General features: G+C 39.8%; 1 protein-coding gene across 5 annotated transcripts in view; it reads left to right on the forward strand.

Moving 5' to 3' along the window:
* Rabgap1 (RAB GTPase activating protein 1) overlaps window positions 1–27,877 on the forward strand; it is a 166,620-nt gene that overhangs the window by 126,241 nt on the left and 12,502 nt on the right. For all 5 annotated transcript variants that reach the window (XM_008824430.3, XM_008824420.3, XM_029559439.1 and 2 more), the window contains 6 exons: window positions 8,122–8,235; window positions 12,090–12,164; window positions 16,139–16,264; window positions 16,779–16,922; window positions 19,441–19,482; window positions 19,906–20,034. In XM_008824430.3, the coding sequence (XP_008822652.1) occupies window positions 8,122–8,235; window positions 12,090–12,164; window positions 16,139–16,264; window positions 16,779–16,922; window positions 19,441–19,482; window positions 19,906–20,034 (630 nt within the window). The remainder of the gene's footprint in view (window positions 1–8,121; window positions 8,236–12,089; window positions 12,165–16,138; window positions 16,265–16,778; window positions 16,923–19,440; window positions 19,483–19,905; window positions 20,035–27,877) is intronic.

A 27,877-nucleotide genomic window follows, 5' to 3' on the forward strand; every position in this document is an offset into this window, starting at 1 on the left:
ATAGATAGATAGATGCAAAGCAGTGTATATACCAACAAATTCTGTTTCTACTAAAATATTTTCTATTGCATTGTGTGGAAGAATAACACTATAGGACAAAGAGACCTATGGTTCCTAGTTGAAAGGTGAGTACCTATTTAAAGGGCAGTGGTCCTAGCCATGAAGGGACTAGTAAGAATGTGTTTTTGGGGTTGGAGAGATGGCTCAGTGGTTAAGAGCACTGACTGCTCTTGCAGAGGACCCAGGTTCCCAGCACCCACATGGTGGCTGCAGACCATCCTTAACTCCAGTTCCAGGGGAATCCGAAGCCCTCTTCTGACCTCCATGGCATTGCATGACACAGGTGCACTCGCATACATGCAGCAATGCACTCATGCACATAGAATGGAAATAATAAATAAAAATATTTTTTAATGTGTTTTCCCAGGTACATGATAAATGCGTGGAGTTCTTCAAAACTAAAGTTGAGGTGAAGATGTTTTGTATTGTTGTTATTAAATGAATTCATTAGTCACATGAGTTCTTGTTTTGATTATGAAATTGACCTTGAGGGACTTAAGTTTGTTTTATACAAACCTCATATTATTGATATGGTAACTTTTTTGCTGGCATTGAAAAATGCAAAGGAGGGACTGAAGAGATGGCTCAGCAGTTAAGAGCACTGACTCCTCTTGCAGAGGACCCAGCTTCAGTTCCCAGCACCCACAACAGCTAACAACCATCTATAACTCCAGTTGTTGGAGATCCGATGCCCTTTCTGACCTCTGTAGGCATTGCATGACATGAGTGCACTTACATACATACAGACGATACACTCATAACACATTTTAAAAAATGCAAGTGACAGGGCTAGAGAGATGGCTCAGCAGTTAAGAATACTGGCTCTTTTTGCGGAAGACCCGGGTTTGAATCCCAGCACCCACATAACAGCTAACAACTGTCTGTAACTCCAGTTCCAGGGGATCCAACAGCCTCTTCTGTCCTCCGCCGGCATTGCATGGCACGGGTGCACTTACCTACATGCAGACAATACATGCATACTCATAAAATAATAGTAAATAAAATATTAAAAAATGAAAGTGAAAAATAGATCTGGAAGATACAGCTAAGGAGATGCACAAGTAGCAGTCAGGTACTGTGTTGTATGAGATTATGCTACAAATTTAGCTTTGAGCAAAAATGGACACTGGGTCATTTTCCATAGGGGGGAAATGCTTATAATTACTGATTTTTTTTGTTGCTTGTTTGTTTTTTAGACAAGGTCTCTGTGTAGCCTTGGCTAGCCTGGAACTTACTTGTATAGACCAGACTAGCCTCAAACTCACAGATTTACCTGCCTCTGCCTCCTTGTGCCAGAATCAAAAGCATGTACCACTATGCCTGGTCTTACAGCTCTTAATAGCGACAGTGTTTGACAGGCATGTTCAGTGACAGGCAGTATCCCCACCACCATGAAATGTGAAGATTCTATAACAGGTGTTTTGTTTGGCTCCCTCTTTCCTTTCCTCTTTCCCTTCCGACAGTCTCCTTGCATCCTAGAACCATAACTTAGAGTGATTCTATGAGAAGTCAAGATAATTATAGTCTAAAAATTTTCAGTAATTGTGGTTCATGTGAAATTGAAAATGTATGTTTCTTAATTGTGGTGTTTTCTAACTATCCTTATATGGCAGGTTTTGTTTTGTTTTGTTTGTTTTGTTTTCTTACATTTACGTTAAGAATATGATTTTTCTGAGTGACATTTAAATTGTATATTTTATGCTTTTCAGTATGTTTTCATAAAGTAAAATTTCTGTGCATTTTTTTTACAGTTTAAAATAATACGATATACCTGTTTATCAGCCAGCCCTAATCAAAGAATATTTTAAGTCCCAGAATGTGTAAAGGAATACTGATTTTATTTTTAAGAAATAAGCATATTTTTAGTTAGACATGATGATACATGCTGAAATCGGGGGAAATGCCTCTTCTTTGCATGCCCTCTCCCATAACATGTAAAAGAGCCATATGTTGAAATCTTAGTTTTTAATATTCAGGAGTATCATACTGGTATTATTAGGAGAAGGCCTTAAGGGTTCTTCCTGCTTTTTTCATAAACATGGACTGCCTGCATCTAAGGAAGTACTTTATAGGTTTATAAAAGTCTCATAACATTCAAAATCTCATGTATCAGTTTTAGTTATTAGAATCCAGAAGAGAAAACCATCCATATATATGTTAGGAATCATTAGTACTGCTCACTACTACAAGAGCAGATTTGCAGTTTTTATGGTATGTTTATTTTTGTTATGGATGTTCTCTAGAAAACCAGACCATTTGGGTTCTGGTTATAGCTCCCCACTTCCTGAACAAATGATTTAACTTTCTTTTGTCACATGGGAGAAGCAATAGTACGCTCCTCAGAGTTGTTAAGATCGCCACATTGGCGTCACTTTATTAAGTTTGTAAAAATGCATATATCAGTAGGAAAGTGGGCCTGAGCCTTACTGTCGTATGAATCCCTTGAAAATTAATATTCAGTCAGCATTTGTCGGATGCCCTACTGTTAGACACACTTCTTGAGTCTGGAGATACACAAGGACAAAATAGAAATCTGTGCCTCAAAGCCAGACATTCTAGTGGACCTGCTAAAAACACAGGGAAAATGTACACAAAACTTGGCTTACAATTTCAGAGAATTTGTGGTAGCCCATAACCTTTTCTATTAAATCTCAGGCAAATAATACTACACATTAACTCCTTTTTGTTTTGTCAGAATTCCTGTGAGGCAAACCTTAACACGGGTACACTATTAGATGTTAAAAAGACAAAGCTATTTTGTTAGCTTTTCTTTATTATTTTTCCAACTCTATCAAGCTAGAAAAGCTGTTAAATATGCCATGTGCAATTGAAGTAAACCAAGATACTTCAGACTTTGGTCTGGTCCAAATATAAGACTGTGTTTTCATAGGCTTAATAGCCCTAGTCTTCTTTATTTGGCTCTTGTCATCACTCCTACTTCTGTTATAGCACAGTTCTAGGTATTGAACCCAGGTCCTCATGCATGCTAAACTAAGCAAGTGCTCTACCATTGAGCTACAGCCCCAGCTAATCAGTCGATGTCTAAACATAAAGCAAAATTACAAATGACAAAACTGATGAGTAATTAACAGAATGAAGCTTTCGGTGTTCATTTACTTTCAGATATAGCACCCTTTAAATTTCAGTTTTCCTTTCTTCCCTTTGGGCTTTTATCTTAGCAGTTTTAAGGGTTTAAAAAACTGTGATTTAGAATCACTTTTGATAGATAGGCTATAGCTGGCTTTTTTTTTTCTTTTTTTTTTTAAAAGAGATAAAGGCTGAGGAGATAGCTCAGCAGGTAAAAGTGCCTGCTATACAAAGCCTGAGGACCTGAGTTAGATCCCCGGAAGTTGCTTACAAAGCTGAATGCGTGCTCCTATAATTTCAGTACTCCTATGACAAGATAGGAGGTAGAGATGAAAGAATCAGCTAGCGTCTCTCAGGCCAGCCAACCTGAAGTTCGCAGTGGTAGCAGAAACAAAGACCCTGCCTCAACAAAATAGAAAGCAGGAACTGACTCTCTAAAGTCCTCTGATTTTCTCCACATTATGTGCCATGATACACCATTTCCCACATTCACACACAGTAAGAATGGTCATCACCATTCTTATAATTCCCCTCCCAGTCAGTCAACCTTGGCTGCATGTGGGGGAAGGACTAAGGCTATATAAGCTGAGAACACCATGAGGCATCTCCCTTGCCATTTTGTATAGCTGTCACAGGATCTGTATTTGAGTATGGACTTTCCAGCATAGCTGTAAATGGAGAGACGCCCACTCTTATGTAAATGAACCCCCACCCTATGTTCTGTTAGGAAGCCCAATAAATTTATGAGTTCATTAGGTTACCGCCCCCCCCCAAAGAAAATGATAATAATATAATTTTAAAACATTTCTTGGTCTTTTTGAGACATGGTCTCTCTGTAGCCCCAGCTGACCTAGAACTCACTATGTAGACCAGGCTAGCTTTGAACTCAGAGATCCACCTGCCTCTGCCTCCTGATTGCTGGGACTAAAGTTTTAAAGGAGATGCAACCAGTAAATATATTTTAGTCATGCAAAATATATTGTAAAGATAGAACCTGGGCAGAGCTTGATTTTTAACACTCAGAAAGCAGAGGCAACATGAATCCAAGTTCGAGGCTAGCTTGAGCCATATAGTGAAACCCTGTCTTATAAATAAATAAAATAAAATAGATTTGAGTGGAGGGGTATTGCTGTTTTGTTAAATATTACATGAAGACTTCTGAATAAGTCTTAAGAACTTTGTATTTGGGCAACCAGCCTCTTAGGAAACAACAGTCTTTTCTGTGTTGGTTATTTCTCATGGCAGCCTTCCACTGCATTTGCTTTGTTTAGGTACTTTCTTTTTCTTCCTGCCATTCTTAACTTTCTGTTTTTCAACTTGAGTTTACAAAGAGTATACATTCAAAGGGCTTCCTCCAGTTCCCAGTACCTTATTAATCCTGAGAAGTTACCCAGTGGGCCAATTCTCACAGTAAGATTTAAAAATAGACATCCAGAAAGACTATAGAACACAGTTCTACTGTGAGTTTAACTAACAGACAACTTTCACATAGGGACAGGAAAGCAGCACACATTATAATTTCTTTGAATTTCATCTTTGTAAACTGTTTTAGAAGAGCTTCAAAATTTTAGGAAATTGCAAAGCCCTCATTGTTTTTTCACATGAAGCATCGTGATTGGAGCTATGGAAGAAGTCACTTAGGAATCAGTTACACCTAGCATCTAAATTTTGGTCATTAGTACTACTAATTAGCAAAAAAATCAAAAGCCACTTGGAAATTTTTTAAAGTTTATTTTATGTGTATGAGTGTTTTGCCTGCATGTTTGTAAGTGCACCGTGTGCAGTGCTCATGGAGGACACAAGAGGGCTGCAGATCCCCCTGGAACTAGAGTTATAAATGGTTGTTAGCAGCCATGCGGGTGGGTGCTGGGAACCAAACTCAGGTCTTTTGCAAGAGCAGTCAGTGCTCTCAACCTGTGGGCCATCTCTCCAGCCCTGCCACTTGGGAATTTTAAGGAATACTGGTCAAGTCTTTTGTAGAATGTATTTCAAGAAGTTGTCTGATATTTGTCTCAAGAAGTTGTCTGATATTTGTCTCAAGAAGTTGTCTGATGTTTGTCTCATGAGTTTGAGGAAGGAGGAACACAAAGGAGAAGACCATTTTCATACCATATGAAGGGTATGCGCAATCAGAATGACTTTCCCACTGTTGATCGTGACCTTGGTATCTCTCTGACGTCGGTTCTCCCGACTCAGGTCACTCCTTTCCCCCCATTCCTTATTGTACTGCAACTCCTCTAGAGGAAGTCACCATGCTCAGCCCACACTTTTGAGTAGTGGAGTGTTACCCTCTCCTTCCTTTTGTGTGGGCAGTTTATCTCTTCACCCTACTTATGTATTTAACCCTTTGTTCATCTTTGTATGTTTAGACTCATGGATATTTCTTTCCTATGCAAGGCTGTAACCCAGTAGCACCATATCAATTTGTTGCTTAAGTTGTTTTGGCTAGGTCATTGGGAGAACTTTTCATTGACTGCTATATCCCTATGACCTATCAGTGTAGGCACTCTGATGTTGGTAGTGTTCTTATCAGGTTCTCTGGCTTGGTTTGTAGTGATAATAAAAGAAAAGCATTCTTTTTTGCTTTGGGTTTTTTGTTTTGTTTTGTTTCGTTTTGTTTTTGGTCTTTTTGAGCCAGGGTCTCCCTGTAGCCCCAGCTGGCCTAGAACTCACTCTGTAGAACAGGCTGGCCTCAAACTGGCAGAGATCCACCTGCCTCTGCCTCCAGAGTGCTGGGATTAAAGGCATGTGCCACCACACCCAGCAAGAAAAGCATTTCTTAGTTTCTGGAAATAACAAAAATTGCTGGCTTGCTGCCTTTGTATTTTGTTTGTTTGGGGTTTGGGGTTTTTTGAGGTTTTTGTTTTGTTTTGTTTTGGTCTTTTTGAGTCAGGGTCTCCCTGTAGCCCTATTTGACCTGGAACTCATTATGTAGACCAGGATGACCTCGATCTCATAGAGATCCACCTGCCTCTGCCTCCCGAGTGCTGAGACTAAAGGTGTGCATGCCACACTGAGCATATCTTTGGTGTTTTTCACCCCATTTTTGGTTATTTCTCCAAGAAGCTCTGTTCCTTTCATTAGTAAATAATATTAAAGACCTTCAGCTTTATGATTGTTAAGATTACAGCCATATTTCACCATGTCCAGCTCTAAGTGGATTAGGGGAGGGAGATTTTTTCTTGCAGATTTTAAAGCTGATTTTATTGGGATAAATAAAGAAGCCACAACAAAACCAGCTAATCAAAAATTTTCTGCTATAAAGTTAGTAACTGTCAGGATGGATCACTGATAGTAGTTTTGCTGTGTGTTCTTTATTCTTTTCAGGTTTCTAGTCCTGTACTGTTGCCTTAAGTAAATTTGTAACAGCTTCTGTCTCTCAGCCATTTTACTAAATACTGGCTGGTTGAAAGCCATTTTACTACTGGCTAACTTAATCACCTTGGTTATCAGTAATATTATTCACTATGAGTTGCACAGCAAGCTCTCTATATGAGCTGTATCAATATTTAGTTACTGCAGGATAAAAGGAATGCCCAGCCTTACACACATTTGGGTGCTTGTACAAAGGCTTTTTGCTGTGGTTTCTTAGGAAGGGGCATTCTTAATGTTGCTGTGATTTGTTTTCAGATTTTTGAGATTCTTGGTGTCTTATTATGACAAGAACTTACTAAATGCATTATTATTAGAATTTCTGGATGATTTTCATCTGACTTGGCCTATGGCAAATCAAGTGGATTTATTCCAAATTCTTCAGCATATTTCCTAAGACCAAATATTTTAAGCAATTGATTCACATGAAACTACTCAATTTATTATCATTCTTGAAAGATTAAAAAAGCCATCATGTGAATCTTCAAATGGCCCTTCTCTTAGGAGCATCTTGTCCTTTCATTGCCTGATCCCAATGGGAAGAAGTAATAAATTGATGAAAACTATTAGGGGAGGAATTAATTAGAACTAGCTGGGTGCTTGGTATTTTTCATTGAAGAGCTGTTGACATTATTGTTATCTGTTTAGTTTTGTTAACTCAGTATCGAAAAAGAAACGAGTTTTCTCTATTGGGGGAAAAAGAGGTTCTCATAGCATATTTGAATCTGTTGCCATTGGTAGTCTTGCTTCATAGTGAGTTAAGTGCTGCGTGCATTCTTATGCCATTTTACACCTAGGAAAACTCCAATTAAGGGACTTGCCTTTCCATTTGAGAATGGGCACATGAGATTCATGCTGACAAATCATTAATTGATTTAATTGCTTTTGTACTCAGTTTTTCTATTAGGGACACTTTACCTTTTACTTTGAGGTCAACTTGAGTATCTTTTTGTGAGAAATCAACTTTTAGTAGCATATTTGCCTTCATACAATAGAAAGGTCACTGGCTGCACTTTGCAGTATTTAGGGAGTATAGCATGAGGTACATAAAATAAGTGACTTCTGTTCTCTCTTACCCACACTCATTACATTTGCTTGAGTGATTAGTTCCTGAAGAGGCGATAAAAAATGTGTTTGTCCTTAGAGCACCTAAAGGATGTAAACAATGGGACCTTTCTATATAAACCTTGTATTTTCTATTGCTGTGATAGAAACACTGTGACCAAGGGAACTTATAAAAGGAAGAGTTTATTTAGCTTATAGTTCCGAAGGGGCAAGAATCCATCATGGTGGGGAGGTGTGGCAGCAGAGGTGGCTGGAGTAGGAGCAGAAGCTAAGCTCTCACATCTGCAAGCAGGCACAGGAAGCAGAGAGCAACTGGGGATCCAGCAAGGCTTAAGAACTCCCTAGACCCGCCTCCAGCAACATGCTTCCTCCAGCATGGCCACACCTAAAACTTCCCAAAGCAGCACCACCAACTGGGGACAAAAATGGCTGAATACTTGGAGCCTATGGGGGTCATTCCCATTCAAACCACCACAAACTCCAACAGGTATTTATACTACTAACACCCCTGAGCCCCTTCTTTCCTTCTTTCCACAGGAATCTCCCCAAGACAGTGCTATCACCAGGGATATTAACCGAACATTCCCAGCTCATGACTACTTCAAGGATACAGGAGGAGATGGACAAGATTCTTTATACAAAATATGCAAGGTAGTTCCTATCAAAATATAAAAAGGTTCCATTCTGGATGATGGTCTGGTTCTTTGTAATTATGTTAGACAACTACAAAGTGTAATACGGGTTTTTTGTTTGATTTCGACTTCCTTTAAGTTTTGTGTGGGTGTTTGTTTGTTTTGTTTTGAGGCAGGGTCTCATGTTGCCCAGGCTGTCCTTAAGCTTAGTATATATAAGGGGCTGGCCTTAAACTCCTAATCCTCTTGCCTCCACTTTCCAAATGGTAGGAATAGAAATGTGTTCCATGCTGGTTACAAAGTGTAATTTGTATTTGACGTTCAAGTTTGCGGGGGGAGGCGGGGAATGGAGAGATGACTCAATGGTTAAGACCACTAACCACTCTTGCCGAGTACCTGGGTTTGGTTCCCAGCACCCATGTGACTGCTAACAACCAGCTATAACTCCAGTTCCAGGGATTCAGCACCCTCTTCTGGCCTCTGGGCGTTGGCACACACAGTACACTTACCTACATGCAGGCAAAACACTCATACTCATAAAATAAAAATATATAAATTTAAAAAAATTTAAAGATTGGCAAAAAGGATAGAGAAGACAAAAGAGAATCTAAAACCAAGGTAACCCAATTTTAGACTCATCAAAAAACAGGAAATAATAACAGGGCTGGAGAGATGATTACGAGCATGTACTGTGCTTGCAGAGGACTGAAGTTCCAATGTCAGCACCCACATGACAGCTCACAACCATCTATAACTCCTGTTCCCGGAGATCCAACAGCCTCTTTGGGCCTCCAAGAGTACCAGGCACACACTGAACATACATATATGGAGGCAGTGCACTCACGTACATAAAACTAAATCTTTAAAGAAAAAGAAAAACACCGAGTTGTAGTTTGTGGTTGCTCCAGCAGTCAGTTCCCACTGCCTCCTACTCCTGTCTGGTATCGCTGCAGCTCTCCACTTTGACTCTCTCCCCTCCTGGACATACTCTGACCTCTCTCAGCCTCCCCACGGCGTGTTTGTTGTCTCACACTGCTGGCCCCACAACAGAGGCCTTCCCTAGGTGTTCATTTGGCAGTTGCTCCAGCTCTTATTATCCCCAAGGGATCTAAATTCCCAGAAGCCAGTTAGTATCTATGTCAAAATCTGTTGGTAGTAGGAACAAAAAGCATGTTTATTGTGAAAAATTTCTAGCACATACAGAAGCTGATTAGTGCAGTGAAAAGAGTTTAATAAATAGTGGTCAGTACTGCATCATAACACAATAGAATGAAATAAAAACCCCTTAATTCATTTTTCTGCTCCTAGATTCCTTATTGGAGCATTGGTAATGATTCGTAATAGATCCTGACTTTTTACTTACTCCTGCTTCTCCAAATGAACTTGTCACAGTACATGGCTTGATTGAGCTGTCTAATGCCCCCACTGGACTGAAGTTCTCAAGTACAGGAGTCACTTTTATATATACTAGCCTCTGTAGTACTTGGTACACTGTTAGTCATATAATAGATGATCATTAATTGTGTGTGAACTAATGAATGACTTGTCTTCCCCATTCTTCATTATGAACCCTTGTGCCTTGCACACCAAACGCTCCAAATACATCATGTACTTTCATACCTGTTTTCATTCATTCAGTCTCTCACCAGACTGAATAATATGCTCCCCTCCATGCTCTACTTATGGAGATTCCATTGATCTATTTTCACTGTTTTGAGCATTTTCCATAAGAAGACTGGATGGGATAGGAAGGTCACACTACAATACTGATAGTGTGTTTATTCTCATCTAATAGTAAAAATAATGTCACTAGATCCATGAAAACTGACAATTCAAACCTCTTACTCTATAACTGATAAACTACTGATTGATACCTTCAAAAATACTAACAAAATACTTTGCAAAGAGCTTTCAGCAATTATTAGTGGTAGTTTTAAACAATATTGGCCCTAACATTTATTTTATTAACTTAAGAGGTAGAAAGTGGTGCCTCATGGCATCTTAAACACATCGCTTCTGAAACCCTCACTTTTATCTTACCTTAGAAAAAGTATACTTGTTTCTCATCTGTCACACGAGCTCTGATGAGACGGGAAGTTTAACAAGATTAAACTGAATTTGACCTGAATTTATGAAGACATGATTATATCTGTTTTTGGTGAATTTATACAATTTATTTTGATCATATTTAGACCCTTTCCCCTAGATGTACCCCGCTTATTACTCCTTGCCCAATTTCATGTATTATCTGTATATATGTGAGAGAGGAGAGAGAGAGAGCACATATCAGGTCAAATTTGTGTTCTCCAAATGTCCTTCGGTGTGGGAATGATACGTTATTTTTATTTTTTAATATTTTATTTACTATTTTTATTTTACGTATATAGGAGTGTATTTCCTGCATGCATGTAAGTGCAACATGTCATGCAGTGCCCATGGAGGTCAGAAGGCAGTGGATTCCTTGGAATGGGAGTTGCGGATGACAGTTGCTGGCTACCATGTGGGTGCTGGGAATCGAATCCAGGTCCTCTGCAAGAGCAGCCAGTGCTCTGAGCTGCTAAACCATCTCTCCAGCCTCCTATATCTATTTTTAAAGGCTAATAAAACCTGTCCATAAATTAAGCTATTGTCTGACAATAACTGGTGTTACATGTTCCAAAAAGACAAAATTCTAAATAGACCCAATTTTAAATTATGTTCTTAGGACACAGGAACCTTGGCATACAAAGGTAGGAAAATAAAGAAAGCTTCATAAGAAATAAATCTTTCATATAGGGAATAGCATCTTTAATCTATGGTAATTCCCCACAGTTTACATGAGAACTACTAATACTAATCATAAGTAAACAGAGCTCTGAAAAATAGCTAGAGTGGGGTCTTAGATGGGGAATATTAGATGTCCATATTCTATTCAAGATAATATTCATGGGAGAGAGACATTGGCCATCTGTTGCCAAGAAAAGTAAAAATAAGATTTCCAGAGGAAGCCACAAATTATTTTAGAGTAATCACTCTTATCAGAAATGTTACCTCTGGCATTATGGAAGGAATTGTATTTTAGTGTCTTCTCCAAAAGCCTTTCCTCCAGAAAGAAAATTAAGTAAGAATAACGATGTTAGTGGGTACCTAGTTGAGAAGGACAGCATCCCAGCCCTCAGGACTTCTTGAGTTCAGTGGAGAAGATGGACATTGAAAATGTAGTATGGGGGCTGGAGAGACGGCTCAGTGGTTAAGAGCACTGACTGTTCTTGCAGAGGACCCAGGTTCCCAGCACCCACATGGTGGCTGTGAACCATCCTTAACTCCAGTTCCAGGGGAATCTGAAGCCCTCTTCTGACCTCTGCAGCATTGCACAACATGGGTGCACTCACTTAGATGCAGGCAATACCCTTATACACATAAAATAAAATTTTAAAAAAAGAAAGAAAGAAAATGCAATTATGGTGAGTGCTTTGGTAGCCATTCATGTGTGCCACATACTGCAGAGTTTCAGAGAAGAGGGGTTAATTCTGGGTGAATTGGAATATTTGGGGGCTTAAAGAAGAGTGCATTGTCTAGGTAGAAAAGAACATGCTGTAGGCACAACATGAGCAGTGACAAGGAGCTGTTAGAATCTGTTTTAGTGTTCAAGTGGTTTTTGATTAACATTCTCCACTCTGGTCACAAGAAGTAGTGTGGTGACCGTTCCTCTTATTGTGAAGAAGACATTGAGATTGGAGAGATGTGTTGGTATCATTCTTTGACCATCAAAATGCTCCATTGAGGCTTGGGTGGCATCCTTTAGATCCCTGTCTTCAAGGTCCTAGAGAACAAGGACGGCCCATGAGTGTTGCATTCATTTAAACAACTTGTTGATTTCTTTCCCCACCCCAGGCTTATTCTGTATATGATGAAGAGATCGGCTATTGCCAGGGCCAGTCTTTTCTTGCTGCTGTGCTGCTTCTCCACGTGAGTAATCGGGTCACCATTAGGACTTACACATGGCCTGCCTTAGGCTTAAACATGGTTTTAAATTGGGCTTGGCCAGACTCTTGGGCATAAATTTTAACATCTATATCTGGAAACCTTTAATGTCATAGTGAAAGAGAAACTTGATGAGGGAAAAATGGCAATGTTGAAAACTGATAGGTAAAAGGTTAGGTTTCCTTTTTTTTCCTCAGAAGATTGGATTGACTTCATTATTGGTTGACCCTTAGGGACATTTGTCTGTAAAGTAGTCACTGTCATTAATACCAGTTCAGGGATTTCTATGCTGAGAAGAAAACAAGGCTTCTTTAGTATAACTTATTCATACATTATTTAACAAAGACCTTTACTCTCCAATGCTTTTTTTTAATTAAAATTTTTTTTGATTTATTATTTTTGTATTATTAGTGTTTTGCCTGCCTGTATATAAGTGCACCTATGTCATGTAAATCCTGGAGAGGTTAGGAGAAGGGGTTGGATCCCCTAGAAGTGGAACTAGGGGCAGTTGTTAGAGGTCATGTAGGTGCTAGGAATCAAACCTAGGTGCTCTGGAAGAGCAGCCAGTGCTTTTAACTGTCTCTCAGACCCCTTAAATGGCTCAGCACATAAGAGCACTGACTTCTCTTGCAGAGGACCCAGGTTTGAGTCCCAGCACCCACATGGCGGCTAACAATTGTCCATAACTCCAGTTCCAGGGAGTTTGATGCCCTCCTCTGACTTCCACAGGCATTGCACAACTCACATGCATGCAGGCAGTACACTCGTATGCATAAAATAAAAATGATAAAAATAAAAATATTTAAGAAAAAATTTTAATACATAGAGATGTCAAAAATGTCAAGGTGCACAGCCGTGTTTAGTCTTCATCTAACTTGCAGCTATTTTCTACACCAATTTATCTTTGTCCTTCTTTTCTCGTTCTATATACAATTTATTTTTTATTAGGAAAAAAAATTCTGAAATTATTTTCTAAGGGTAGTAGCAAACATTGAGATGCTTTCCTCAAAAATGTTTGAGCATGTATCTGGTAAGGACAGGGGCATTCTCCATCATAACCCTGACCTCGTGATCACATCCCACGTTGGCTCAGTGCCTGGCACACAGTCTGCCCAGTGTCCCCCTCCCACCCCTGTATGCTTTGTGTGTTTGTTTTTGTTTTCTTTTTTTGAAAGCATTATTTTTATTTTTTAAATATTTCCCTTATTTTCCTCTCCAGCTCCTTTCTTCTCTCCTCCAGACCTCACACTCCAATGATGCTGCCCCCTTTAAATCTGTACATTTGGAGTTCCCCAGCTTCTATATACCGTACCACCCCTTTGCCAGCAATGCTCTACTCTGCACTTCTGTGCTTTCGTAATATTTCCACGGCAACATAAAAAGGGAAAAGTTAAATGACAATGAAAAACGCAAAAGAGAGTGACAGTCTTTGTTTGTCAGGGCTTTGTGAAGGTCATCTCCAGGAAGAGCCTATCAGCTGAGTAAGGCTCTCTGCTATAGTCCTGCAACGTTCATCCTATATCATGCTCACGGCACCACTAAAGCTCATGAAGACATGCCCGCACAGTTAGTTATCTGCTTGGAGCAGGCAGGTAGCTGGCTAGCTTTGCACCATGTGGATGAGGACCCTGTTCAATTCACTTTTGCTCTCTAGCATGACACTCAGAAACTGCTGACACCACCTGGGTGGTGCTCTTGCTACAGACTTTTACCTTACAAGAAAATGAATAGACAAATTAAGAACGTGCAGCATTTAACTTTTTTATATTTTTTTATTTTATGTGTATGAGTGTATTGCCTGCATGTATGTGAGTGCACCTGTGTCGTGCAATGCTGCAGAGGTCAGAAGAGGGCTTCGGATTCCCCTGGAACTGGAGTTAAGGACGGTTTGTAGCCTCCATGTGGTGCTGGGAATTGAACCCAGGTCCTCTGCAAGAGCAGCCAGTGCTCTTAACTACTGAGCCGTCTCTCCAGCCCCTAAAAGTATTTATCATTTTTATTTTATGTGTGTGAGTGTATTGGCTACATGTATGTAAGTGTACCCATATTCTGTAATGCCCATAGAGATCAAAAGAGGGCGTCAGATCCCCTGGAACTGGTGTTATGGACGGTTGTTAGCCACCATGTGGATGCTGGTAATCGAACCCAGGTCCTCTGCAAGAGAAGTCATTCTTAACCTCTGAGCCATCTCTCCAGCCCTCGTTTTTGTTTTCTGCAGTGCTGGTGATTGAATGCAAGAACTCACGTACTAGGCAGGTGCTTTACCACTGAGGTATCTCTGACCCCTTATATTCCATTATAGCCTTTAGGTCCAGTGGAGATCAGACATTGCATTTGCTTGTCATTTGTCATTACACCTTTAATCTAAATCACCCTACTTGCCTTTATTTCAAGCCACTGGGTTTTTTTAATTAGGTAAAATTGTCTTATAAAATGTTGCACGTAGGCTGGAGAGATGGCTCAGCAGGCTTGGATGCCTGCTCCTAGCAGATAACTGTGCAGGCATGTCTTCATGAGCTTTAGTGGTGCCGTGAGCATGATATAGGATGAACGTTGCAGGACTATAGCAGAGAGCCTTACTCAGCTGATAGGCTCTTCCTGGAGATGACCTTCACAAAGCCCTGACAAACAAAGACTGTCACTCTCTTTTGCGTTTTTCATTGTCATTTAACTTTTCCCTTTTTATGTTGCCGTGGAAATATTACGAAAGCACAGAAGTGCAGAGTAGAGCATTGCTGGCAAAGGGGTGGTACGGTATATAGAAGCTGGGGAACTCCAAATGTACAGATTTAAAGGGGGCAGCATCATTGGAGTGTGAGGTCTGGAGGAGAGAAGAAAGGAGCTGGAGAGGAAAATAAGGGCCAGCTAGGGAGCCATGGAAGCCACGGTCAAATCTGCATGTTTTCTCTTGAGAGGGCAGCAAGTCTTGGGAGGGTTTTAAGCCATTTTTTAAAGGTTATGTTATAGGTAGGGAAGAAAAAGAAGGGAAAAAAACCCACTTTCTGTCTTCTCGTTTCCAGTAATAATCTGCTGTGCTGTTTCGGTACTGCTCTTTAACTTTACCTTGTTCTCACTGTGTTCTGTCCACCTCCATCGTCGGGTGCTACAGAAGCTCGCCCACATTCCTGACTTTTTTGAAAGCTTGCTACAGTCACACCAAGCCTTAAATAACATTGGCAGTGATTTTCTTGTGTTCTGAAATCTAGAAATATGTCCAGGTTCTTGGAGAAATGTTCCATAAAGCCAGGGAAGCTGTACATACCATAAAATTGGATAGCATTCGTAGACAAATAAAGGAGGGTTTTGGAGCACTTTTATCATCACTGTTAGTGTAATACTTTAAGTAATAACACAGACCTAAGAATGTATAACAATCTGTTTTGGTTTTTTAAAAAATGTATTTGCTTTTTTACTTGTGTGTATTTATATGTGCCTGCATGAGCTCATATGCATCACATACAAGTGCCCTCAGTGTCTAGAAAAAAAACATTGGATTCTTCAGGAACTGGAGTTACAGATGGTTTGTAAACTTCCATGTGGGTGCTGGGAAACAAACACAGGTCCTCTGCAAGAGCAGCAAGTGGTCTTAACTGCTGAGCTGTTTCTCCAACCCAAGAAGCTATGTTTTTGGCAATGATAGGCTAAGAAAGGAAAGCAGTTTGGGCAGGTTCTTGACTCCTTGCAGGAAGTACGAGCCGTGCTGTCTTCTCCTGTGCTCACCAATCCTTCTACCTAGTTCGTATTGCAGTTACTATACTCTCACTGTGGGGGAGGCAGTGCTAGCACAAAGTAGGCCTCTTCAAACATTTCTTGGCTGAGTGAATGAATTATATTAAACAGAACATGAGAGCTTCTGTACACCACTCCATTTCTTTAGGAGACAGTAGGACAAGCTTTAAATACTAAGGTGACTGGTGTATGTATTTTGATTCCACGCCTCCATTGCCTATCTGTTCCAGATGCCTGAAGAACAGGCATTCAGTGTTCTGGTCAAGATCATGTTTGACTATGGTCTCAGGGAACTTTTCAAGCAAAATTTTGAAGATTTACATTGCAAGTTTTACCAGTTGGAGCGCCTCATGCAGGTAAGGGAACTCTACTGGTTTGAACAAAAAAAAACATAGGGCTAGTGAGAGGAAGAGTGGAGAACAGTGGCTTTTACTTCTTTCATTTCTCACTATGATGGGGATGCCAAAATTAAGTGTTTGAGCTGGGTTTTCAGTCTTATAAACAACCTAAAGAGCAAGTGATTAGTCAGGGCCTTTTCTACAGCAAACTCAGGCAGGAAGCCTCACTAAGGCTGTAACGTTGCCTGCTTAGGAGTCCCAAAACAAAGTGAAATGGACTTTTTCAAAACATTTCATAACTCGGAAATAAAAACTGACTTTCCAGATTCTTCTCATTGTTCTGGGGATTCCTCTTTCTTTAGATTAGTCTGTGCCAGCCTTAGTACCAGATAAGTGTTCTGAGCAGTTCAAAGATTTTTAGAAAAACACAAGTATTTGACTTTTTTGGTCTGTTGTGGCAGATTTATGAGGCTCCTGGGAGAGAAGAGGATAGCTGCATATGTGCCTAGAACTAATTACTCTGCTCTTTCAGGAGTACATTCCTGACCTGTACAACCACTTCCTGGATATCAGCCTTGAAGCACACATGTATGCCTCCCAGTGGTTTCTAACACTTTTCACTGCAAAATTCCCTCTCTACATGGTTTTCCATATCATCGACTTGCTCTTATGTGAGGTATGTATCAGGCCATTTTGACTTCTGTTTGCAGTGTACTTCAGTGTCAGCTCTGTCACACACGTATCCCACTGTTTTATTTTGGTGCTATCCAATCTGGGCTAACGTGGCTCTTCCTAAGGCCAGTACCCTGCTCGTTCTTGATAGAGATGTTCTCTGCTAAAAGACAAACTGAACATTTAGACTAGTTAATACTCTGTTTGACTGCATAACAGTGACTAAGTGAAATTACCTCTCATCCGAGGAAGGCGGAATATTGACAGTACCCTGATTTTATACAGAACTAAGCTACAGCCTTCATGTCTGTATTTGGGTTGGGGGCAAAGACTGGCCCCTTTCTCTCCCCTTTTAAGAGATTCTGTTTGTTTGTTGAGGGTCTCCTGAATGCTAAGATTTAAAAATTAGAGATTACAACACTCTCGCCCTGCCTCCATTCTTCTTTAAAAAGAAAGACCTTCCTGGAGCTCCACTCAGCATAGCCACAGGTTAGCCAGAACCTGGCTATATCACCATCCCAGCTATAAGGAAGATGTTCTTAAGGCTAGATAGGATTTGCCAAAAATAAAACATCATTACTAAAAAGAAACAAGGCAATGTTAAAGACAGCCTTTGTCATGACATAGTTTGAGGTTTGAGAGGTATGTATGTCTTTTAAGAAATAAAAGAGAAAACTAATTACAAAATAATGTGCTTATTACAAAAAATTTAGAAATATAAAACATTTTGAAAATAGTCTCACTTTTGCTAAAATTTTATTACTTGTAGCATTTTGGCGTGTATTCTTTTACCTGTTGTGTTCATGTGTATGTGCATAATTTCTATATAGGATATTACATTTTTCTGCTTGGAATATTATATATTATGGTTCTAGTTGTATATTGAAAAATGTAATTACTGTTTGTTATCCTTACTCATTTCATATACTTCAGTATATATAGATACACATCTATACTATCCATTCTATTTATATTGAGAGCATCCAAAAATGCATAAAGAGATGTTAGGGAGATGGTTCAGTTGAAAAAGTCCTTACCATGCAAACATGAGGACCTGAGTTCAGATCCCCAACATGCACATAAAAGCTGGGTATGGTGGCACCCATGGAGTTTTTAACTCCAGTGCTGGGGAGGGTAGATACAGGAAGATCCCTGGGGCTTTCTGGACACGGGTCTATCCAATTGGTGATCTCCTTTCAAAAATAAAGTAGAGCCAGTCGTGGTGGTGTACACCTTTAATTCCAGCACTCTGGAGGCAGAGGCAGGTGAATCTCTGTGAGATCAAGGTCAGCCTGGTCTACATAGTGAGTTGCAGGCAAGCTGGGGCTACAAGGAGACCCTGTCTCAAAAAGACCAACAAAAATAAAATGAAATAAATAAGGTGGAAGGCAACTGAGGACAATACCCAACATCAACCTCTGACCACTATAAATGTACACATACACAAATATCACAAATCCACAAGGAAGGAAGGTAGGCAAGCAGGCAGACATGCCATAAGGAATGTGTTACTGTCTAACCTAAAATATTATAAAGTTCATTATCAAAGTCAATACTACCATATAACATTATCTTTACTTGCCGCCATGTAGTCTGTTGCTGTTTTTCACTATCATAAGTGACCATCTGTTAAGTAGTGTTACTTATGGTCCAGGTGGGTGCTAAGGGAGTTACATAAACTTTTTTTTTTTAGTTTTAAATCTCTTATTATTAACATTGTTGTACAAATAACTGTGTGGTTTTCATAAGCTATCATATATTTACAATTAACAACACACAAGAGTCACCTCACAAGTCTTCCTTAAAGGCTCACTGAGAAACATAAAACCTTGTGATGGCTGAGAGGGCATGCAGTTTAATTTTCTTTTACATGCCTGTCATCCACATATCCCAGAGTAAGATTTAACAGGAAAAAGCCAATTCTATAATTCAATAAAAAACACACAGCACATGCACCACACTGTGATTCTCAGCTCTGATGCCAGCACATTGGCACATCTTAATGGAACTTATCCATCACCAAGTAATCAGAACCAAAAATGATTACATAAACTTTTTAATGAGTTATCCCAGAATACCTTAGGAGAATACTAGTTATCGAAACTGCAGTCCAGATACCTCAACAGATTAATTTGCAGATTAGTGAAAATACTTTCCCTCATTGTTCTTTACCCCACAATTCCCATATTGGTTAGATGAAGCAACAGACATTTGAGAGTAATCTGAGGAGATGTGGGATTGCCATACTGATAGGTAACAATTTTATGACAGGGATCATGGACTGTTTTGGAAAAAACATTCATTTTGGATATAGGAATAGGGCTAGAAAAGATCTTCTCTGAGGAAACTAGAGATTGGATTTACTTTAAATACCTTTACAGTGATGACTCTGAAGTTTGTATTTTCCAAGATAATTCTAAGGTAATCCATTTCCTTTAAGTTTTCATAATTTCTCTAGAATTATGAAGATAACAGAACAGATACAGATACTGAAAATGGTCTTTTTGTATTTTCTCTTTCAGGGAATAAGTGTCATTTTTAACGTCGCCCTTGGATTACTAAAGGTATATGTCCCTTCCTGAGCTGAAGTGTCTGGTGTCCCTTTTCAGCACCTGCTGTGTCTTTAGTTCCCATTCTCATTCTAAGTGGTCGTTGCCCTCCACCGTTTCTACTGACTGAATATGTATAAGCTACTCTGCAAAGACCAAGAAGTATCAGCCAGGTGTGGTAGCACACACCTTTAATTCCAGAGGCAGAAGCAGGTAGATCTCTGTGAGGTCAAGGCCAGCCTGATCTACATAGAGAGTTCCAGGCTAGCTGTGGCTACAGGGAGACTCTGTCTCAAAAAGACCAAAAAAAACAAACAAAAAAATCTAAGAAGTGTCTCCTGGGAGTTTTTAAACTTGTTGGGATTATAAATATTTCTTGTATATCCATCATAACAAACTTTTTTGCTACATATGGTTGTATTTTTTGCTTTCTTCAAGACTTCCAAGGATGACCTGCTATTGACAGATTTTGAAGGGGCCTTGAAGTTTTTCAGGGTTCAGCTTCCTAAAAGATACCGCTCAGAAGAAAATGCAAAGAAACTAATGGAATTAGCTTGCAACATGAAGGTAAAATAATGTTTGCATTAATTGATTTTGGATTTCAGTTAATGTCTCAAATTTCCTGATGAAATATTTGCTCAAAATATATAAATGATAATAGAGATTGAGTGTCCCTTATCCCAAATGTTTGCTACCAGAAAGAACTATTTGAGAAATATTAGAGGCTTTTTGTTGTATTTTGTCAGGGTTTTTTTGTTTGTGGGATTTTTGGGGGGTGGCATTGTAGCTATTTTTTTTAAATATTTTATTATTTTTATTTTACATGTATGAGTGTATTGCCTGCATGTATGTGAGTGCACCCGTGTCATGCAATGCTGCGGAGGTCAGAAGAGGGCTTTGGATTCCCCTGGAACTGGAGTTAAGGACGGTTTGTAGCTGCCATGTGGGTACTGGGAACCGAACCCAGGTCCATCTCTCCAGCCCTGCATTGTAGCTATTTTTATTTCATTTATTTTATTTTTACGTGTTATTTTTATTGTATTTTTATTCATTTATATTTATTGTTATGTATATGTATACATAATGAGATAGCCTGGTGTTAGAGCTCAGGTTTACATCCCAAATTCATACTTTTTGGTCTTTTTGAGACAGGGTCTCCCTGTAGCCCCAGCTGGCCTGGAACTCACTATGTAGACCAGGCTGGCCTGGAACTCAGAGATCCGCCTGCCTCTGCGTCCCCAGTGTTGGGATTAAAGCATATTCTTCATATATAATCTTCATATATACACAGCCTGAAGGTAATTATAGTATAGTATTTTTAGTGTGCCTATGTTTTGACTGTGATACATCACATGGAGTCAGATGTCACGTCAGTATTCAAAAAGTTTCAGATTTACTGATCTTGGTGGTATACGCCTCTCGTCTTGGCATTCAGGAGGCTGAGGCAAGAGAATCATTAGTTTGAGGCCTTCCTGGGCTACATAGTAAACTCCAGGCCAACCTGATCAACTCTGCAAAATCAAAAAAAGAAAAGTCAGATTTTTTAACCATTTCACAATTTTGGATTAAGGATGAACAACCTGTATAGTAACTGGTGCCTGCTTTTGTGTTGTCTATTTCTTAACTATCTCTTTTCAGAGCTTTCATATACAGTTGGCCCTTTGTATTTGTGTGTTTCATGTCAATGGATTCAACCAATTGTGGATTGAAGATATTCAGGGGAAAATACATGTGTACTTTGTCATTATTACTTAAGCAGTATAATACAACAACTAATATACTGCATTTATATTTAGATATTGTTTGTAATCTAGTGAGCATTTCGCTATGTGTGATAGGATGCAAATACTACAGTACGTGATATAAGGGACTGGGCATCCTCTGAGTTTGTTATATGAGAGGGGTCCTGGAACCAGTTCCCAAAGAATCCTCAGGGATAACTGCATTATATCTTGTGACTTGAAACTCATTAACTCCTTCCCTCAGAACTGTAGAAGTATATATTACTTAATTTTATCAAAACAAAATAAAAGTTTTAGGCCTTTAGATATACAGCTGGCTGGGACTAGAGTTCAGCTTCCATGATTTCTGCCATGCTGTCCTTTAACATTTGTTGCTGTGATCAGAAATTCTCTAAAATGAAAGTAATAACATAGGGAGACCACCTCATAATCGGGATTTCATACAGTATTTGTGACTTTTACTGTTCTCTGAAGTGTTACAAAATGATCTTATTTTACTCATGTCTTAATAAATTTGTGTTTTTAAGGAGAAAACATAATTGAAGGGATTATAATTTGGAATTTCAGTATAAGGCAGGGAGTACAGAATAAAAATGTATTTAGAGTCTTTAAAGTATAATAGACTATGGTGTTCACCTTATGTGACTCCAGACTATAGGTAGGGTAGTGTGTCAAGGCAGGTATGTTAGGTTAGTCTCAGTAACTACAAAGAAGAGCAGGAACTTGGACTCAAAGAGATCTGAACTTAGAGCTATTTCAGCCCTCTTTAAAGCTCCATTTTTTTTTTAATCTGTAAAATAATGGAGGTTTGGTTAAATGTCAAACTGGCTAACATAGACCATCATTTTAACATATGAAAAAATGAGATAATTTATAATCCAGAAAATGTTGAGATACCTGAATGAAAACAGAAATGTAAATGTGTAACTGCCTGAAACAAAGTAGCTCAGAATTAGTCTGGCTAAACTGACAAGTTCATACTCAGAGCTACCTGGACTAGCAAATAGTTAGCAGGTTTTACTGCTGGGTGTGATGTGGGTGGGCCTTTAAGATGCATGGCTAGGGCTTTGGAGCGGCTTCCTTGTTTGTTAAAGGGACAGTGAAACAACATCTAAGGACTAAAGAAATCACGGCATTAAATGATCTGGGGCGTTTGAAAGCAGAAGGAAAGACAACTTTTAGACACTGAAATAGCCATTAAAGCTTCTATTTAAATTTAAATGTTACATATTTTCCAGATATTATGGCTAACAGCTAATGATTGTTTGCAGTGTGCCAGGGGCCCTGGTTAAATACTATTATGTATAAATTAACTACAGTGTACAGAGTGCCTGGAAATTAGCAGTGGTTCAAGAAATGGTGGCTACTGCCATAATTAGTTCATCTCTGTTTTTTCAAACAGATATCAGGCAATTTTGAACAGTAACACATTGATGGAAAATGGATTTGCAAAGAGCCAAGCAAGTTCTGAGACTCTTAGACTCATTCTTTTACCTCCTCTTCTCACATGAGAAGGCCTCTTCTCTGCTCAGAACCCTTCCACTCAACCTGCCTCTTTTGGTGCTCCCATCTCAGGTAGTGGTACCGAGGGGCCCAGGACAAAAACATTGCCACCACCTTTGATTCTTCTTGCTCAAATCTTTATCTTTATACTTCACAACCCAGCCTGTCATTAAAGTATGCCCTGACTCTCACCACGTCTTTACCACTAACATCCTAATCTTACCATCATTTCCTTTTTTTTTTTTTTTTTTTTTTTGGTCTTTTTGAGACAGTGTCTCCCTATAGCCCCAGCTGTCCTGGAACTCACTATGTAGACCAGACTGGCCTTGAACTCACAGAGATCCGCCTACCTCTGCCTCCCAAGTGCTGGGACTAAAGGTGTACGCCACCACACCCGGCTCATCATTTCCTATTTCTACAGTGGCCTTCTCTGTCCCTTTTTTCCATCCCATTTCTCCCTTGCTTAAAATTCTTTTAAGAACATCTTGCATAGGTCTCAGAATTGCCTACCAAGGCTTCAAGGTTCCCACAGTCATGTATAGGGCTCTGATCTCGACAGCTTCTCTGATTCCATCTTGTACTACTTTTTCCTTTCTTCCTACCCCAGACCCCCTGATCACCTTGTGTTCTCAGACATACACCAAGCATGTCCCATGGTCCTGCCTGCACCTCCTATCCCTGTCCCCTGGTCTGCGCTAGTTACTCTTTCTGCTTAGAATACACTTGTCCTAGCTGTCCATGTGGCTCCACTGCCACTTCATCCACTTCATAAGTCTTTGCCTCAGATACCAGAGAGGTCTTCACTATTGATGGTATCTAGCTCTCTCCAACCCTTCATACCCATAACTTCCATCTGTCCTCACTGAAATAGTCTTAATAGCAGAGAAGAAACTGGCTCTTGTCTACTACCGAGTCCTTAATACCGAGAACAACATCTAACATACAAATACTTGGTTGCTTTGTTGGTTGGCTGGTTGGATACACTATTGAGTTTTCACTTAGACTTTTACAAAGATTTGGATAAGGCTTAAAAATAGCTTCCAGCTTGAGAAGGAAATGCTAGCCCTGGAGAATTTTGCATGTTTGGGGTATATTTTGGATATATATGCACATAATTTAAGTGAAACTCATTTTTTTAATTTTTATTTTATGTGTATGAGTATTTTGCCTACATGCATGCACTGACTGTAAGGCCAGAAGAGGGTGAGGGATCTCTGGCACTGGAGTCACAAACAGTTGTTAGCCAACCATGTGGGTCCTCTGCAAGAGCAGCCAGTGCTCTTAGATGCTGAGCCATCTCTCCAACCCCCAAGACTAATTTTTGTTGAAATTCATTCAGCATGGAAAGCCAACAGTTTCATCAGGCCATGAGAGAATCGGACTTTTCTGCTAAAAGATGAAAATAAAGCATGTGCACGTTAGCGATAATTCAGTCTTGCAGCTGTACTAAACACTGAGCAGTATTAAGGAAGACAGAGGCGACAGTTCCAAGTTACTGGCATAGTGATAGTTCACAGTAATAATTTAATCATTATCAAGTGCATCATGAGCCTTGTGGCCTGCATTGAGAGGAGGCCTAAGGCAGCACAGCAAGCAGACATAACGATCTGTGGTTTTAGAGTCCCCTTTAGACCTGGAAAAGGGAATTTGTGATCAGTGGATGGTGAGGATAGCTTTTGAACTTTTGGTGTATGTGGAATTTACAAAGGAAAGTTTGGCTGTGTCATTCATTGACATCCTGTTCTATTATTTTTAAATTGCTTTAAATTTTGGTTAGTTTACTCAGCTGTACTTCCTGATTAATGTGAGAGTTAAGAATATTTTGCCTCATGTGCCTAGAAAAACATGTCTTGAAAACAAATGCCTGTGCTGTTCCTGTCGTTTAACACTGAAAATGCTGTGACTTCTGATATATGCATTGTTAGTTTTTACGAGCATCTTCTTTCTTCCTCATAGCACCCTATCAGGTAGAGCATACTAAGTGTGGAATTGGTAGAAGTCAAGTGGCTTACCCAAGTGGTACTGATGGGACAGTGACAGGAAGCCTGTCGTACCTGGGGCCTTCTGCCTCTTCCTTTCCATAGCTTCCACACCTTAGGTGCCTGTTACTGCAAAAGTGCCATGACAATTCAGTTGGTGTGGCAATATCTGAACTGGCCACAAGGTGGCTGTGTTGCTCAGAAAGGTTTATGTTCTTTGGGCCCACAAATCTTTACTGTCTCTAAATCTTTCCTGTACCTGTCCTTCTTTGCTGCTTTCTCTTTCTGTCTTTTCTTGGGCTTTTAACTTCTTTCTCTCTTCTTTGTCCTTAGAGTGAGCTGATTATGGGATTGAAGTATTTTATCTCTTGAGGAATTAGAGCTCAAGCTCTTAACCTAAAACTTAGCATATATCAAGGCTCACTTACCTATCCCTCAATTTCTCCCCCTTTGTGAGTCAGTGACCCAAGATAGAAAATTGTTTCCATTGCTGATACAGTATTTTATTTATTTATTTTTTATTTTTTTATTTTTTTGCCACCCGTGTTGTGCAATGCCTGCAGAGGTCAGAAGAGGCTGTCGGATCCCCTAGGACTGGAGTTACAGACAGTTGTTAGCTGCCATGTGGGTGCTGGGATTTGAACCTAGGTCTTCTGCAAGAATAACCAGTGTTCTTAACCGCTGAGCCATCTCTCCAGCCCCATCAGACCTCTTCTTATCTTCTACCATCCACTCAGTCACCCACACACCATGCATGCTTCAATCTGGTCATACAGAGCTACTAACATCCTGTGGCCCTCTGACCTTTGCGACACTTTCTTAAAGTGGTCTGGAAACCTCTCCTTTTCCAAAGGGCAGTCTGATTACATGCTTTTCTATGTAAAATGGACTTTAAATGGTTCACTGTGTACAGTAGGTATTAGGGAAGTTGGTCTGTTTCTAATTCAGGATAGGTTGCCAGATAATAATGTCAACAAGCAATGACTCCTGTTTATTGAAAAGACTCTGTGCTAGTATTCTGAGCACTGAACATGCATTTTTTATATTATGAGATCCTCTTACACTCTCAGAAGCATTGTTAGCATTTCCACAAATGAAGAAGCTTGCCTCTGTTACACAGTAAGTCATCTGCCAAGCTAGGACTGCAACTGTGTTATCATACCCACAAAGCAGAGCAGGCTCTACCTCACTGGCACCAAGATTGGTTGCCATTCTCATTCTTTATCCTCATGGGCCTGATACCCCTGTCATCTCCAGAGGCTGATGGGACCAACTTCACCAGAACAGGTAGCATATTTTGAGAGTGCTTTGTCCTGTTCCCCAAGTAGAGGTATTTAGGACTGAATTGGTGCTTGTACCAAAACACCAAACTGGAGACCATTTAGATGACTTGGCAGGTAAAGGCATTTGCTGCCAGGCCTGATGATACGAGTTCAATCCCCAGAACCCACATGGTGGAAGTAGAGAACCAGTTCCCACAAGTTGTCCTCTGACTTCCACATTTAAGGCATGGCATATGTGCATGTGAACCCCCTCCCCAGAAGTGAAAAAATAAATGTTTTTTTTGTTGTTGTTTTTTAAATGGAGGTAGCTGCCATGTACCAAGTCTCCACTATTTCCCTAATTTGAAGTTTCTTAACTGAGGGCTTCAGCTAGTCTTGTGGGTCCAAGAGCCCTCTGAACCATTTGCAGTGTTTCATCGTAAGGCTTTTCTGTGCACATATAGGTGAGGAGCCATATGCTCAAACTTCCAGAGCAGTGCTAACCCTGACCCTCTGTGCTGATTACAGTGGAACATAAACTTGCTTTACCTAAATTACAAACCCAGACTTATCCCAGGAGTTTGGTTTTTTTTTCTCTGAAATAGTTTTAAATAGATTAGGGGTTTGAATTTTGATTTAATCTTGAGGGTAAAAGTACCTGTTTGTGTGAAGATGATCAGAAAGCCTTCTGATAGGAGTCAGCTAACAGTAGAAGTGGCTCTAAGCTCTGAAGCTGAATCCACATCTTGTCCTGCCTCCTGTGTTCAGTAAGATGTTACTTGCATAAAAGAAAAGTGAATCTTGGATGTTTAAGAGTAGAGACTGTGTCTCTGTTAAGTATTTTCATGCTGTGTAACAGAAGTTTCAGTGAATAGAGTTTCTGTCCTCCAAGTTTGCATGTTGGTACCTAAATACTAATGCCTCAGAAAGAACTGTGGTCCATAGTAGTGCCCAAGTACTGAGTAATTAATGTCCCTGCTGCAAGGCCTTCAGCTTCAGTTTATTCAGCATCTGATTAATGAGTCCCAAGCATATTCCAAAGCATGGAGCTAGGCACTGGAGGTACAGTGTGATAAACAAAACAGATGTGAAACACAAAACCAAGGAGGAAGCGGCACCTAAGTAACGGGACTTGGGTAGGTGCCATGGAGGAGATGACTTGGTGCTTTAAGGACATATAGCAAAAAGACCTGGCCTGACAAGCTTGAATTGGTGCTGCCACTACTGCTGCTGCTCTCTGCACCTCCTGTTTCCTATTTAGCCAGCAGGTAATCCTCTTTTTCCTGGGCTCTGGGTTTTAGGGGCAGCCCTGAACTAGCTAGCTTTACTATGCAGACACCCATGCTCCAGAAGTTAGCAGGAGCAGGAGCCAGGGAAAGCACAGATGTCACGTTTGTTGTGGGAGTTGACGTAAGACAAGCGTTTGAGGGGAAAAGAAAGCAACTGAGACTTAAAGATGGGAAGAGACTGAGCTGGCAGGGATTGGAAGTCCGGACAGCAAGTTCCAGGGAAGATGGGAGAGGCTTCACATCTAGTTCTGAGAGCTGTCAGCCTAGGAACCAACTGAGATCAAGGTGAGACCATTATCTAGAGAATAGCAGAGCTTCTTAGTCCAGAATCATTCTGATAATAATTTTAATGAATTTTTAATTATAAAAATAACTCATGTTCAGTGCAGAAAAGATTAGTAAAGCAAAACAGAAACATCTCATGTATCACAAATAGAAGAACCATATAAAGAGGCATGCATAGCATTCAGCACTAGAGATAAAGGATGAGGAGCCAGCTATTGTTCTGTGGGAATGAGACAGTTTTAATCAGAGATGAATTTTTTTTTTTTTTTTTTTTTTTTTTTTTAAAAAAAAAAAAAAAAAAAAAAAAAAAAAGAGGACGATAAATCTTTCACTGTGATATATCAAAATAA

The sequence above is a fragment of the Nannospalax galili genome, unplaced genomic scaffold (assembly GCF_000622305.1).
Source record: "Nannospalax galili isolate Female #2095 unplaced genomic scaffold, S.galili_v1.0 scaffold290, whole genome shotgun sequence".
In the NCBI taxonomy this organism is placed as follows: Eukaryota; Metazoa; Chordata; class Mammalia; order Rodentia; family Spalacidae; genus Nannospalax; species Nannospalax galili.